Source organism: Gossypium hirsutum, chromosome D11, assembly GCF_007990345.1.
Source record: "Gossypium hirsutum isolate 1008001.06 chromosome D11, Gossypium_hirsutum_v2.1, whole genome shotgun sequence".
In the NCBI taxonomy this organism is placed as follows: domain Eukaryota; kingdom Viridiplantae; phylum Streptophyta; class Magnoliopsida; order Malvales; family Malvaceae; genus Gossypium; species Gossypium hirsutum.
Genome location: NC_053447.1, coordinates 17,420,803 through 17,434,859, shown reverse-complemented (window position 1 = coordinate 17,434,859; position 14,057 = coordinate 17,420,803). Strand labels below are relative to the sequence as shown.

Genomic DNA, 14,057 nt, shown 5'->3' with positions numbered 1-14,057 from the left:
TTGTGACACGGTAGTTCATGTCATTCTTGAAGCTGTACTGCTTCAATACAACAAGAAAAACATATTTGTTGCGATACACCATGCCAACTTTTAATACTCGAACATTTGACGATAAACTTGCATGGCCAGGAATTCTATGTGAGAGCTATGAGAACTCTAAATCACACTTAGTAGATAGGTCGACGTTATGCGTGTGGGTCGAAGGTTCATATGCCTGGAATCACGGATTTGGATCCGGAGCATTGTTTGAACCGTCATCGTCAGACCCACAAGGTTTTGGCTTAGTTGGGACCTGTTCTGGTTCAGAAAAAACTACTACTTCCAAACCATCCGGACTGGACTGCCGAATTGGATTGAGGTCAGACTCAAATTCGTGAACAACCTCCGTTGCCCCTTTGTCCGCGCCTACATGTTCTTCCTCAGCTGCATCTTCATTTTTTGCCTATGATTATGATCTTAATCTTATGTTTGGTATAGATAAAGCTTAATTTGCGAGTATCCAAAAAGGTTGAACTCATAACTGCTAACGACCATTAACTGGCCCCCAGTTATACTCGAACCTGGACCGCATAACAACCGCCGATTGGGACCTCCATTTACACTTTAACCCATGACCGTGTCAAGCACTATCATCCTGAAACCTGACTTCCATAAGATGAGTTTATGATGTAATTGTCCTATCTTGACATGACATATGAAATGTATGTGTTCTGAGACATGTTACCGCATCACTGTCCTCTTTAATCTACCTATAAATTTCACGATTTCACTCTTAAAGCTTTAAACCAATAAAAAACCTAATTCCTAAATAAAAAAACCCTAAAAAATTCAGTGGCCAAGGAGAGAGTATGTGAAAGCGCGTCCAGATGGGTGTGTTTTTACACACTCTCTCCAAAATCGGTTTATTTTCCTAAATATTTAAAAAAAAACAGCCTATTTGGTCAATTAAAAAAATCAGCATATATTTCCTATTTAGCCTAAAAATCAAGCTAAAACTCATATATTAAATTCGAATTGAAATTAAATAATATAAATATATTTATTTAAATTTAATTTAAATAAATATTTTAATTTAAAAGTAAATATTTAATATTTAATTATTATTTAAACAGTGAAATTGATCCAACTAATATGAGCCTGAAAATAAATAAAAAATAAAAAAACAAAAAACCATGGTGATCTAACCCAGTCCGACCAATACAGAAGCCCACCAAGTCTCTGAATTGGAGTCCAGTTTCTACTTCACCCAGGTTCAAGCCCACTGAAATCCAGCAAGATTCTAAAAATGCTAGGGTTTCACTAATTCGTACTATATATACCTCATTCTGATTTGTCCTCCTTTCTTGAGTAAGGGCTTTTGAGTGGAGAGAACCGGAGCTACTGTCGTCGCCGCCGCCATGGTGAAGTTTCTGAAATCCAACAAGGCCGTGATAGTCCTCCAAGGCCGATACGCTGGGCGCAAAGCGGTGATCGTTAGATCCTTCGACGATGGAACACGTGATCGCCCCTATGGCCACTGTTTGGTTGCAGGGATAAAGAAGTACCCGAGCAAGGTCATCCGCAAGGATTCCGCCAAGAAAACAGCAAAGAAATCGCGCGTCAAGTGCTTCGTCAAGCTCGTCAACTACCAGCACCTGATGCCCACCCGCTACACCCTCGACGTAGACTTGAAAGACGTGGTTACCGTCGATGCACTTCAGACCAAGGACAAGAAAGTGGCTGCTTGCAAGGCGACCAAGGAGAGGTTCGAAGAGAGGTTCAAGACTGGAAAGAACAGGTGGTTCTTTACTAAGCTTAGGTTTTGAGGGTATTTATCTTTATTTATAGTATCGTTTTTTGAGAAAGAAAAGTTTGAATTTGGATCTAGTGTTTCAAGCATTTTGAATTTTAAGGACGGATTTTGAATCTGTTCCGATGAGATATTTTTATGTGCTCTTTTGTTGTTATCTGATGCTATGTTGCTTACTCATTTCTCTTAGACATTTATGATTTTTAATCTCTCAAAAATAGAATCTTTTAATTATAAAATGTTTCAATGTTTTGCCATTTTTTTTGTATGATGGTTGCTGCATTGGAGTTGTTTCTCCTGCCTGAGAAATGGGTATGCTTCAGCTTCAAGATGGAGTTTTGGATTGAAATTTCTTGGATTTTAAAGCTTAATTTCAATTCAATTCTTCATCAACCATTTACTTGTCATCTAATGGGTGACTATTTGTCTATTTGTTTGTTGGATTGGCTTTTATTATTGATATTAAAATTCGCAGTGGTTTAGAAATTAAGCTTCTAGGTATTAATTGTAACGATAAACCATTAGAATTATCAAGCCTGTTTTTGAAATTTGGAAATTCGTTACCAATTGTTTAGCATAAAAATATACTCTGCTGTTCTATGTTATGGTTTAGAAGTCGGGGCTTGGATTTGTTCATCCTTGTTTGTTCCTTGGGGTTCAAAGTAATCATTTGATTCTTGTTCTACCTGGACTAGGTAATGAGTGTTGAATGCGGACATGTGACTGACATTAGCTCACTCTATGTTTTCAAGTTTGTCTGATATGTTAGGCATTTTGATGCATGCTATAGGAAAAATGAAGAATTGGACTACATGTGGGATTCACTTTGCAGTTTTATGGTGCAATTAGAATTCTCTCTTTCTGTAGGATATTTGACTGGTGATCCGATGACAATGATATGGTTTTACACTGTTCATGGTTTTGCTCTATTTGTGTGAAATTGCTAAAAAGACTATTTTAGGGTTGGTTTCGTTTTTGGATTTGGGAGTGTTGCTATTCTAGTGACACTGCATAAGTTTCTTAAGTGACCATAGATCTTGGTGCTCTGGCTCGTATTGTTTTTGCATTGATGATGGTGCGTTTCAATGCTGCATTTTTTGGTGTCATTTTGGTTGATCAAGAACTGGAGATTGTCGTCTTTGTTGGAAGGATCCCTATCATTGTTTCTTACTTCTAAGGATTGGGAGTGAGTGAAGATCAGTGAGTGGATGGATAATCGAGTCAACTATGCCATTTAGTTGGAGAAAACTCGAAGGAACCTTAGAAAACTCAAAAGAAACGTAAGATGTTTTTCTTTGACCGGTAACCAATTGTTTTAGGGCCAGTACATTGGGACAAAAAAACACTTCTGAGATAAAAGTATTGCTACACAATATACTTGAGTTTTTCACAAATGTTTTTTACCCAATTTTTTTTTTTTTTTGAAAAGCGTTGTTATGGTTTAATGTTCTTTTGCTACAAGTTCAATTCACAACCTTGCATGCGATACAATATGTTTATGGAAGATAATTATTCGAGTGGAAAATTTAGACTTCAAAAATAGTTCAAAGGATAATACATTTTGTATAAAAATGAATGGAACTTAGTGCATCAACTATTAATGCACTAATTTCTAACAAATGTGTCAATTCATATAATAATTATCGATGTCTAATCATATAATATTTAACTATTGTATCAAATCTTATGACATTTAAAACACACTAATTTCCTGCTCTACTCTTCCTCCCAGAGAAAGTGGAAGCTTTTGGATAAGGATTATGAGGTTACATGCAAGAGAAGTCTCGTTGGCATTTCTCCTCAAGTAAGAAAGGAGATAAACCAGAATATAAAACGCAATTTGCAGAATGCACCTTGAATGATGACTTGTATACATATGTATATATCCAACCATGTTATGACAAACAAGCAAGGGAAGGAATGAAACAAGTTCTTTAGTCAACTTCCTAAATCTTACTAAGCTAAGAAAAGCATACACAAAATTAAGCTTTTCATTCTGCTCTGCATAGCTTATATGTTTAGACGCAAGCTGCAAAGAAAAACCAATAAACACAAAAAACTTACACTAATAACGCTTTCCTAGAATAACACCGATGATTACGGACACAAAAGCTACACCAAAAATGAACTTTAAGGTGGTCAAGGGCGAAGCAACCTCGTGGTTGGTAGGAGTTGATGAAGAGGATGCAGCTTGCACTGAAGCTGCTTCCAACTTTTTCTTGCTCTTCCGTTTTGATGGTGCTGAAAATGTTAATCCATCAATATCTTTGGATTTCACCTCTACTCCATCCTTCAATTCGGCTGAACTTCCACCACCCTGCAAACACATGATTTAACACATGATTTAGGGGTAAGCAACAACTTTCAGATTTTCACAAGAAAAATGTAGCCAAATGATCTTGGATAGTGTTATATACTTCTACTCAGAAGGATTTACATGTAGCTACCAATTTTCGTAGCTTTTCTTTCACGGCTTCAGCCAAAGTGTGCATGAAAGAACCGGACTATAAGAGCAGAGAGGAGATTAAAATATTAACTGACCTTCGCAGCTACTTGCAGTTTATCTTCCAACTCTTTGACCTTCTTTTCAAGTAGTAATGTTTCCTTATTTTTTGCTTCTAGCTCTTCATGGCAGCAGTTTAAAGCAGCTTCTCGTTCCGCCTCTTTCTGATTGTTTGACATTCAGCAAAGAACAGACAGTTAGTTCCGATTCTTCAGTACTGATAATTTCAAACATTACAATGATGAGAAATCTTAATCTCTTTAAAATTGACGCACTTGTTTATCGATAGCATCTCTATAGCCTAGATCTCGTGCATGGTCAGCCTGTCTTTGGGCAGCTATTTGAACCTACAAGTGACAAACCAATTAGTTAAGAACTAATCATTTGCAAATAATTCGGAAAAGAACTGAAGTCATTTTCCTTATTTATTAACAGAGTACTATACCGCTTGTTTTAATTGAGTTTCAAGTTTCACCAACTGTTCTTCAAGTTCTTTGGCACGAGTTTGCGTCCCGGAACTATCTGCGATCTTATCCTTGAGATTTTTAAGCTCCGATATCAGAGATTGTTCTTTTTCTTTTTCATTTTCCAATTGCTCTTGAAGCTGTAATATTGCAGATTGAAGTTCCTTCTTTGTATCCTGATGTGTTTTATTGAGAAGGTTATTCTCCTCCATTAGTGAAGAAATCTGTAACATCAAAAAAAGAGAGAAACAGAGGTACTTTTATATTACAAAAATAGAAAACAATCATACTATGCTCTAAAATTTTTGACAGAACCTGAGACTGAAATCTCCGCCCTTCAGAAGCTATTTGCTGAGTTAAATCTTCTATAGCCTTCTTTGAAGAGTGAAGTTGATCAGCAGTTTCATCCTTCTCTGCCAGGGCAGCAGCCAGTTTGCCCTCCAAATCACTAAGTTTTGACTCGTATGTGGCGAGTTCCTCAGTCAGCTCCAAATTTGCCTCGGCCAGCCCTCCACTTTCCTTCTCAAAGTGAGATGACTTGGTTTGCAGCTCCTCATCAAGGCTTTCCAGCTGCTTTAGTTTTACAAGAGTCTCTTCCGCCTCAACTTCACGAGATACAGCAATTTCAGAAGCTTCGTGAGTTTGTTCTTCATAAGTTTTAATTTGGTTTTCAAGCACATTCAATTTTTCAATCAGGTCATTGGCTTCTGATTCTTTCTTGGTGTATTTCTCAATAGCTTCATGTAAACGTGCTTCTGCTTCCACAATTCTGGATTCGGCTTGATCTCGATGTTCTAAAGCATTTGTAGGCTGATCCGATAATTCTCTAATTGTGTATACATGAGAAGCAATTTCTTGAGGAGTTACTTCCTTCTCCGAAACTGCCGAATTAAGCAATTCCTGAAGCTCATCAACTCGGCCCTTGAGCTGAATGTTTGTCTGAACTAGAAGTTCGCTCTCCGAGGTAGATTGAAGAGCTTTATTTTCTACTTCCAACATCTCTTTTCTGAGCTGCTCATTTGTGCTTTCCAACGAAGCCAGCTTCTTTAAACTCTGATCCAATTCTTCTTTTAGAGTTGCGGATTGTCCAGATGCTTGAGCAACCTGTTCTTCATAAACTTTTATCTGATCTTCAAACGATTTAAGTTTCTCAAACAGAGATTTTGCCTCCGAATCCTTGTTGGTGAAGCTTTCCATCAGTTCTTGGAGCTTAACCTCCGAATCCCTTGATAGAGATTCATGTAATGACTCGAGCTCTGAGTTCCTCGCACTAGCTTGCTCTAATACTTTTACATGTTGCTCTAGTTCCTCTTCAGCAGCTTTAAGCTTTTCCATTACCTCACTTTCTCTCAAGCCAGCAGCCTTAAGATCATTTTCAATGCTTTCCAATTTCCGTTGTGTCATATTTAAATCATCCCTCAGTATCTCCACCAGATTTTCTGCTTCAGCAAGCTTTTCACTGGAGCCGCGGGACGCCTCTTCTAACTTTTTCTTCTCATCTGTTGCTAAATTCAAGCACTCCGTCAATTCCTTCTCCTTCTCGTTGGCCATATGCACTGCAATTTCAAGGCTTGATGCTCTAGCTTGGAATGCCTCGAGTTCGTGTGTAAGTTCAGATGCCTTATCAGAGTATCTACTGGACTCGGCCTCTGTGTCTCCGCATTCCTTTTCTAATTTGCTTATCTGTTCTTCGAGTTCCTGAATCCGGTATTTCTCAGCTTCAAGTAACAGCTCCAACTCATTGACCTTTTTATCGGCACCCTCTAATTTGGAATGAGAATTCTGGAACAGATCCTCTAGCTCAAGGCTGCGCTGATGACTCATATTAGCTCGGTCCTCATGTTGAGCACTTCTCTCAGCAGAAACCTTCAACTCCTTCAAGAGCTCTGTATTCTTAATTGTTGACTGGTTTAGAGCTGATTCTAGCAGATTTACCTTCTCCTGATATTCCTGCATTTGTTTGTTTAATAGTTCTTTTTCTTCCTCGACCTCTCCCAATTTGGTAGTAAGTTCAGATATTTTCCCTGAGAATTCCTTCAGCTCTTTCTCGGCTTCAAAGCCTTTTAGTTCTACCAAATTTAGCTGTTGTTCAAGCTCCACGTTTCTCTGCTCAGCCGCTATAAAACGTGCTTCAAGCTCCCTCAGTTTCGATTTTGCAACCTCTTCTGTTTCATTTGATGCATTAATTATATCCTCTAGCTCAAGATTCTTTTCAGTAGCAGTTGCTGCAGCAACTCCCGATTCGCTATGAAGCTCCTCCAGAGATTTCAGTTTCTGTTCAAGCTCCTGATTATTAGATAGAGCCTGAGACAATAGAGAATCAGTTTTACAGAAATTCTCGTTTGAAAGCTTCAATTTTTCTTCGAGTTCACTGCACGACTCCTTCAGCCGTGCTGCATTGCTGCTGAGATCCGACATGTCTATTTCTAGAGCTTCTTTTTCTTTTAGCACTTTGCTTAATTCTTCTTTCACCACGGAGAGCTGAATTTCTTGATCCTTCATCTCGTTTTCGACAAATTCCCTTGCTTTGACTTCCTCCTCCAATTTTAACTTAATATCTTCCAACTCAGAAACCTTTACTTGAAGATCTTCTTTAGTTGCAGCAAAAATATTCTCAAGCGTTGAGATATTTTCCCTCACTCTAGATTCCGAAGCTTTTTTCAAGTCCAACTCGTTAGCCAATTCACTGATAAGAGCTTCCTTCGAAGCAAGCCTTTGCTCCAAATCCAAAACTAGTGATTTAGAAATTGCCAATTCTTCTTGAGCAGCAGAAAGTTCAGCTGTTGTGCTTTGAAGTGCCGCATTAACCTTCTGATTTTCAGCAACCTTCTCATACAGGCCCTCGATTTCTTCCTTTAGGGAGGCCATCTGATCTTCCATTTCTTTTGCACCAAGTTTCGCAGTTTCAAGCAATCTCTCAGACTCCAAAGCTCGTTGCATCTCAGACTCAGCATGCAAGCCACTTTGTTTATGCAATTCTTCTAACTTCCGTGCTTCTTCCACTGAACTCCGCAAATCCTGCTCCAACTCTTGCATCCTCTTTCTTGAGTTTTCAATTTCGATGTTGAGACCATCAAATGCTTCCTTCACTTCAGCGAGTTCCTTTTGTTTTGCCTCTTGAGCTTGGAAAGCCTCTTTCAAATTTGCTAACTCTAAACTGTATCTCTGTTCAGCTTCAATGATCTGCTCCTGCAATTTTTTATTACTGAGATCAAGTTCATCATACTGCTTTCCCACTTCATCCAACTTCTCCTTTGCAAGCAAAGTTTCATCCTTCAGTCTGCTATTTTCTGATTCAAAATCCTTTAATGCTCCGGTCACTCTTTCCAATTCAAGCTCGAGTTCCTTCATCTTTTCTTGGGCTTCAAGTAGTTCTCTACCTGGATTGCTTAAGCTTCTTTCGATGGTAGTTGACTCATCGCCCTGGTTGGGTGAGGGCTTAGCGACATTTGAACCGTCCTTCATATCTAGTGCTTCCTTCTCTACTTTAATGAATTCTCCATCCAAGGCGGTTTCTTCTTCGTCTTTGTTTCCTTCCTTTCCGACCTGTGGCAAGTCTCCATTTGAGGCCCATCATGCCTCAAGCCATAACCATTAGAAAGGAATGCACAACCGAGAATCAACTGAACTATTTATGGAAATAATGTATAAATGAACCAAAAATTACCATTTCAAAGTTAGCATGCAGGGGAAATGAGTTTGATTTAAGAGTGAGCATATTATTATTGCAAATAAAAAATTACTAAAACAGAAACACCCTGCAGAAAACAGAAATACGGTCTTACATTAACAGGCTCGGCAATGTTTTCAGTATCCTTAAGAGCTTCCTTCACTGGGATTTCAGTACTTGCTAGGTTCTCTCCTTCCATATTTGAATAAAATAAATTCTGGTTTTATCACTTGTTCACCTGTAATCATTGAAGTTCACAGTTCAGAATGAAAAGAGGAGAGAAAACGTGTAAATCATGCATTTTTTAGTCAATTATCAATTCAGTTTGCGTACAGAATGAAAAGAAAAGGAGAGACATCATGTATGCATGTAATATTGAATCATATTCGAACAACAATATCATTAGATAGGGATAAAATATTATGTTAATCGATGATGATGTTGGTATTATTTTTTAAATTTTTTTTTATAGGTTTATACTTTGTGAAGCAAGAGTGTTTAAAATGATTCTTTTTTTACTTATAAATTATATGCAAAGCATGTAACATTAAAAACTAGTACTAATAAAAAAACATGTTGATTGAGTCTTGTCATGGGTATTATTGTCAATGTAGGAGGATATGAGTTCGAGTACGTTGAAGTGTATTATTTTCTTATTTATGAATTGATTTTTAGATATTGTGTCAAAAATATATTTTTTATTATTTTACTAACCATATTTAAGGAAAATATCTTTTCTTCTAAATATTTTGAACTGTTATTCATTTTCTAATATATAGAAAAGAAAGAGCAGTGGTATTATGGTGTTGAAGGATATAGATATTTGTAAATTTGAAATGAATGATGTGCAGTTGGTATAAGGAAGATGATGCCATTGTCAATTTGCCACCTAACAACAATAACCATACCACTTAATTAAGGGTTCGCATTGTTTCCATCACATTCCCGTATAAGGAAATGGCTCTTCTTAAGATTAACCACATTTTTTTGCTATATTTTTCATCATTATTTGTTTTAACTTTTTTTATTTTTCAAGGGACAAAAAAGTGTATATTTATTTTTAGTTCCGTCTTTATTATTATTATTATTATTATTATTATTATTATTATTATTATTATTATTAACTTTTTGCATTATTACTTTTGTTTTATGTTTTATATGTATATATAATATTATTTTATTATATAATTTTTAGAAGTGTAGTTTCTTTGAAAATATCTAACATTATCAGAATATTTAATAAATTTTAACTTATACATAATTAATTAATAAAAATTATGACTAAATAATTAAGTAAACAAGTTTTTTTAATATAATTTAGGTAGGTTCTGAAGTTGTTGGCATCAAAGGTTTAAACTCTACGTCGAAACCTACCCTTTCTCAATTACTTCTAAAATTTGTATGCTTGTTTTGATATAAAAAAATATTTTTAACTATAGTACCATTTGATATGTAAATTTTAATAATTTTATATTATTTTTTAACTAATCAAATAGGTAAAAAATTGATTATTACAAATTTTAATTTAATCTATTATTTGTTAAATTTCTTCTATTTATGTTTTCATCTCACTCCTAACATTATTTTTCATCTAAAGATATATAACGTTATTAATCTCAATATTATTGTAATTAATCGAAAAAAAGTCTAAATTAATCAAGATCAACATTATTTTTGACAAATGAGTTTAAATTTAATGTACAATTTGATATCTTTTTTATCCTATTAAGTACCTATATTTAGTATAGTTTTTGTTATATAAGGTCTAATTATTTTTGAATGTCACTATGATATTATTGTATGTAAAGGTTTAGGTCTCAAACTTTAAAAGGTTCGAGTTTGAGTTCTAATGTTTGCAATTTTAATGTATAGGTTTTCTTCTCACTCTGTTCGTATATCTTGTGTAAGTTTTATTTGATTCTTTTTAGATTAATTTAATTTTTATCCGGTTCTTCCACTCTACATTATATTGAATGAATTCTACACTATAGTTGATCAAATATATAATTTAAACCAATATATACACATATTAAAAATTAAAAATAAAAATAATTAAAAAAATTATACTGTTTTATTTTTTTTTCAAACTATTTTTACTCCTTTATAAAAATAAAAGAAATAGTTTTTTTATAAAAAATAAATCAAAACTATGAAAACATTCTTTGGACCGCATAAAATATTATAATTTCTTATGAAAAAATGAACTTTTTAATTATTTTATATATTTATAAATGATTGTATTTATTTAATTTTTGAAATGACATAATCATCATATTATTATATTATTCACGTATTAAATATTTATATGCAAATATTATGCCATTTGATGCAATCAACAATTTTGTAACGAAATTTATATATATATACTTAAAAAATTTAAATACAGGATTGCACGCTAAAAACTAAATTCAAATAGCAGTATTTTTTTTTCAGTTTCACTGGTACAAAAATAATATTGTAAAAGGGGCAATGCTAGAACATCATTTTAGGGGAAGCGAATTGTGAATGGTAAATTTTAAGGGGATAAAACTACAATTTTTTCATTATATCAACTTATAATTTGTTAATTATTAGGGCTTGAAAGTAATTTATCATTTTGAGAAGGTAAAAGTCACTGCCTACCCTCGATCAAATTCATAAGTAGAAGATATGTACAAAATATATGTTCGACCAACTATAATATGAAATTCAACCAATGCAATAAGAGGAAGGACATGGAAATAGTTAAAATTATTTGAAAAGAATCGGACAAAATCCATACAAGACATATGTACATAGTGGGAGGAAGACCATACATCACAATTGCAAATAACGAGCCTTCGAAGTCTGAGCTTCAACCTTACCAATAGTGTCAAGTTCTTATTAGTGAAATAAGAATATATTAACCCAACTAAGGTAAAAGTACTATGAAGGTTCCTATAATAGGAGTGAAATTGTATTTTATCGTCTATACTTAAAAAAATTGACAAATTAATCCATATACATTAAATCAAAAAATAAATTGGTCATTTTGTTAAACATTTCATCCATTGTTGCTATTAAAAATTAATCTTTGTATTTTAACATGAGGTACACATGCATGCCACATGTCATTGTGTGATTATTTTGTCAATCACACTAATTTTTTACAATATAAATGGATAAAAAATTTAACAAAAATAATAAATTTACTATTTGATCTAATATATATAAATTTATTTAATTATTTATTTATTTATTTTTAGAATAGAAAAAATAAAATACGATATTACTTCTACTACAACGGGACTTTTACCACCCAACTGAGTACAACGCTTTGTTTTCTTTGTGATTGATCCGTTACCAAAAAGGAAAGAAAGAAAAACTCGATCTTTTCCTACTATTCCAAATTAGAACATCGAAAATAGTGGTCATCGTCAATCATGCGAGGTCAATCAAGTTAGTGGGGCCCAAAAGGGTGCCATCAAATAGGCACCCCATCATTTTGGCTTGTCTTTTGTTCAATGTACCAAAGCATATCCGAATCAATTACTTCTTCTAAAAAAATATAATAAGCCATCGTGACAGCTAATTTTACTAATTCCATAAAGAAGCCCGGCCATCCCCCCATCCTTCTCCCTCAATTTCATCTTTTCCATTTTTTTGGATTTCCAATCTTAGGGTTTAAGTATGCTCGATTGTGAGGTTTTTTTATGTTTGAGTTTCCATGAATTAGTAATTCATTTTATTTGAGTACAATAATTTATGTCTATTAAGATTGATAATATAATTAGATAAGACTTACAAAAAAACTATACTTTTAGAAAATTTAAATTTTAGTTTTATTTTTATTTTATAATTTTAGTTCTTGTCATTTGATTTAAAAAATTATTGATATGTTGTGAATAGTTTTTTTATTAGATTTTAATATGTAACGGTTTAATATTTAAAGTTAATTTAAATTTTAAATTGAGTAAAACAATGAAAAATGCTTAAAGACCATTGCTTTATCAAATCAACTTTTTTTTTCTACTTTTATTTTCGTTTTCCTTTTATTAAAAATTTTTAAAACTAGATGATTAGTTCAACTGATCGATTTGATTTTAATTAGACAAATTATTAAAAAATAATAAAAATAAAAAAATAAGTTCAATTAAATTTTTTAAGCTCAGTTTTGAAAGGATGACTCAAAAACCAATTCTCGATCCATCGGTCGGTAACCGATCCAACTCAATTCTAATGACCATACCTTTTACTACTGCAACTCTTAATTTATGTTTATTATTTAATCCTTCAACTATACTATTTTTAAATTTTTTTAATCACTTTAATATTTAAATTATCATTTTCTTATCAGCTTACTCAAAAATTAAAATTTATCAGTAAAAATGTCAAGTGAGTAAAATTTTTTGTAAAATAGGTGGAAAATATAATTTAAATACAAAAAAAAAATCGAAAACAGGTAAATTTTAACATAACCCAGACATTTAAGTCATTAATTCAAGGAATCAACAAGGGTTCCAAGCGGAGTGCAATCAGTCAAATATCGTTTCCAGATAGTCAATTTCATTTTCTAGAAAATAATAAATTAGAAAGGAATTCTATACGTTACATAGTCCTTTGAGATCTAAAACACTTTGAAGTTTTAACCCCTTGGAATTGAAACACTATCTAATGGAAAAACAACAAAAAGGGGAAAAAAAAAAGGAAGAAGAAATTGGTGTTATGAAGAGGATCAAATTCGACACTAATCCTAACAATTGGCGAAAGAATTGCTGTTTTTTCTTTCACTTTCTCTAGAAAAAGGAAAAATCATCCCCCAAAAATTATCTAAGCGATGTCTGATAATGATGATCCATCATATATTTGAAATAAACATGCAACAAGGGGAGAAAAAAAGAAGAAAACAGAAACATCGAAAGAGATAACAGAGATTCTTGCCTGATGAGAAAAGTCGGATTGATTTGCTTTGCTTTGGCTTGCCTTACTATTTGTTTAATGGTGTTTTCTTTTACTTTGAGAAGCTAAGGGAAAATAATTGCTGAAAAATTCAGAAAGGAGGAAGAGAAGTGAAGTGGAGGTGATGAAAATAAAAATATGATAGACAAAAGAGAATCTTTGATATAAAGAGCAAAGGGCAGCAACACTTTTTTTCTTTTGTACCAAAAGAAATTAATTGGACTAAATTTGAATTAATTTAAAAATTCCTTACTTCAATATTCATTTCCACAAAAACTAACAAATTCTCTCGTAATGACAATTTCTCCTCCCTAAAAGGTTCCCTTTTCATTGTAGCTGGCGTCATTTTTTTTTTGTTTTTAATGATAAATTTAGTTACTAATATTTACATGTTTTGTCAAAATAGTTTTAGTTGAATTTTTGAGGTTTTTTTGTGATTAACCTTTATTTTTTCTCAAATTATTTTTTTAATAGATTCGATGAAAATATCGTTAAAAAAGTTAATAGGATAATGTAGACTTTCATATGGAGAATATTTTTAATGAGATATAATTTATTAATTAGATAATTACATTTATTTTATTTAAATCAAGAGTTATTTTTTTAATTTCATGTATGATTTATTTATTTTATTATTTTTCACATATAATCATCTTATTGGGTTACTTAAGTAATAAATTACATCTTATTAAAAATATTCCACGTATGAAATTC

The 14,057-nt window shown here is 33.1% G+C and overlaps 2 protein-coding genes across 4 annotated transcripts; one reads left to right on the top strand and one right to left on the bottom strand.

The window, feature by feature from the left end:
* The first annotated feature begins 1,335 nt into the window (after nucleotides 1–1,335).
* On the top strand, nucleotides 1,336–3,731 carry LOC107912669 (60S ribosomal protein L27-3). 2 transcript variants are annotated; one of them, XM_041106327.1, is made up of 2 exons: nucleotides 1,336–1,777; nucleotides 3,522–3,731. In XM_041106327.1, exons 1-2 carry the CDS (start codon nucleotides 1,398–1,400, stop codon nucleotides 3,595–3,597), a joined length of 456 nt encoding a protein of 151 aa, XP_040962261.1. In that variant the 5' UTR covers nucleotides 1,336–1,397; the 3' UTR covers nucleotides 3,598–3,731. The 2 variants fall into 2 exon arrangements, with proteins under 2 accessions (XP_040962261.1, XP_016696450.2); XM_016840961.2 differs by having other exon boundaries at nucleotides 2,580–3,731.
* On the bottom strand, nucleotides 3,638–13,523 carry LOC107910992 (golgin subfamily A member 6-like protein 22). Of its 2 annotated transcripts, XM_041106325.1 has the most exons (7): nucleotides 13,326–13,523; nucleotides 8,542–8,664; nucleotides 5,072–8,302; nucleotides 4,738–4,980; nucleotides 4,568–4,639; nucleotides 4,331–4,456; nucleotides 3,638–4,106 (listed from the first exon to the last, which is right to left on the bottom strand). In XM_041106325.1, exons 2-7 carry the CDS (start codon nucleotides 8,623–8,625, stop codon nucleotides 3,855–3,857), a joined length of 4,008 nt encoding a protein of 1,335 aa, XP_040962259.1. In that variant the 5' UTR covers nucleotides 8,626–8,664; nucleotides 13,326–13,523; the 3' UTR covers nucleotides 3,638–3,854. The 2 variants fall into 2 exon arrangements, with proteins under 2 accessions (XP_040962259.1, XP_040962260.1); XM_041106326.1 differs by lacking the exon at nucleotides 13,326–13,523 and having other exon boundaries at nucleotides 5,072–8,335; nucleotides 8,542–8,667.
* Nucleotides 13,524–14,057: the final 534 nt, after the last annotated feature.

Coding starts and splice junctions, on each gene's coding strand:
- LOC107912669 (XM_016840961.2), top strand. CDS start 1,398: ATGGTGAAGTTTCTGAAATCCAACAAGGCCGTGATAGTCCTCCAAGGC. Junction 1,778..2,579: donor TTCAAGACTGGAAAGAACAG/GTGGTTCTTTAC, acceptor TGCATGCTATAG/GAAAAATGAAGAATTGGACT.
- LOC107910992 (XM_041106325.1), bottom strand. CDS start 8,625: ATGGAAGGAGAGAACCTAGCAAGTACTGAAATCCCAGTGAAGGAAGCT. Junction 4,981..5,071: donor GGCGGAGATTTCAGTCTCAG/GTTCTGTCAAAA, acceptor TTGATGTTACAG/ATTTCTTCACTAATGGAGGA. Junction 4,107..4,330: donor AACTGCAAGTAGCTGCGAAG/GTCAGTTAATAT, acceptor ATGTGTTTGCAG/GGTGGTGGAAGTTCAGCCGA.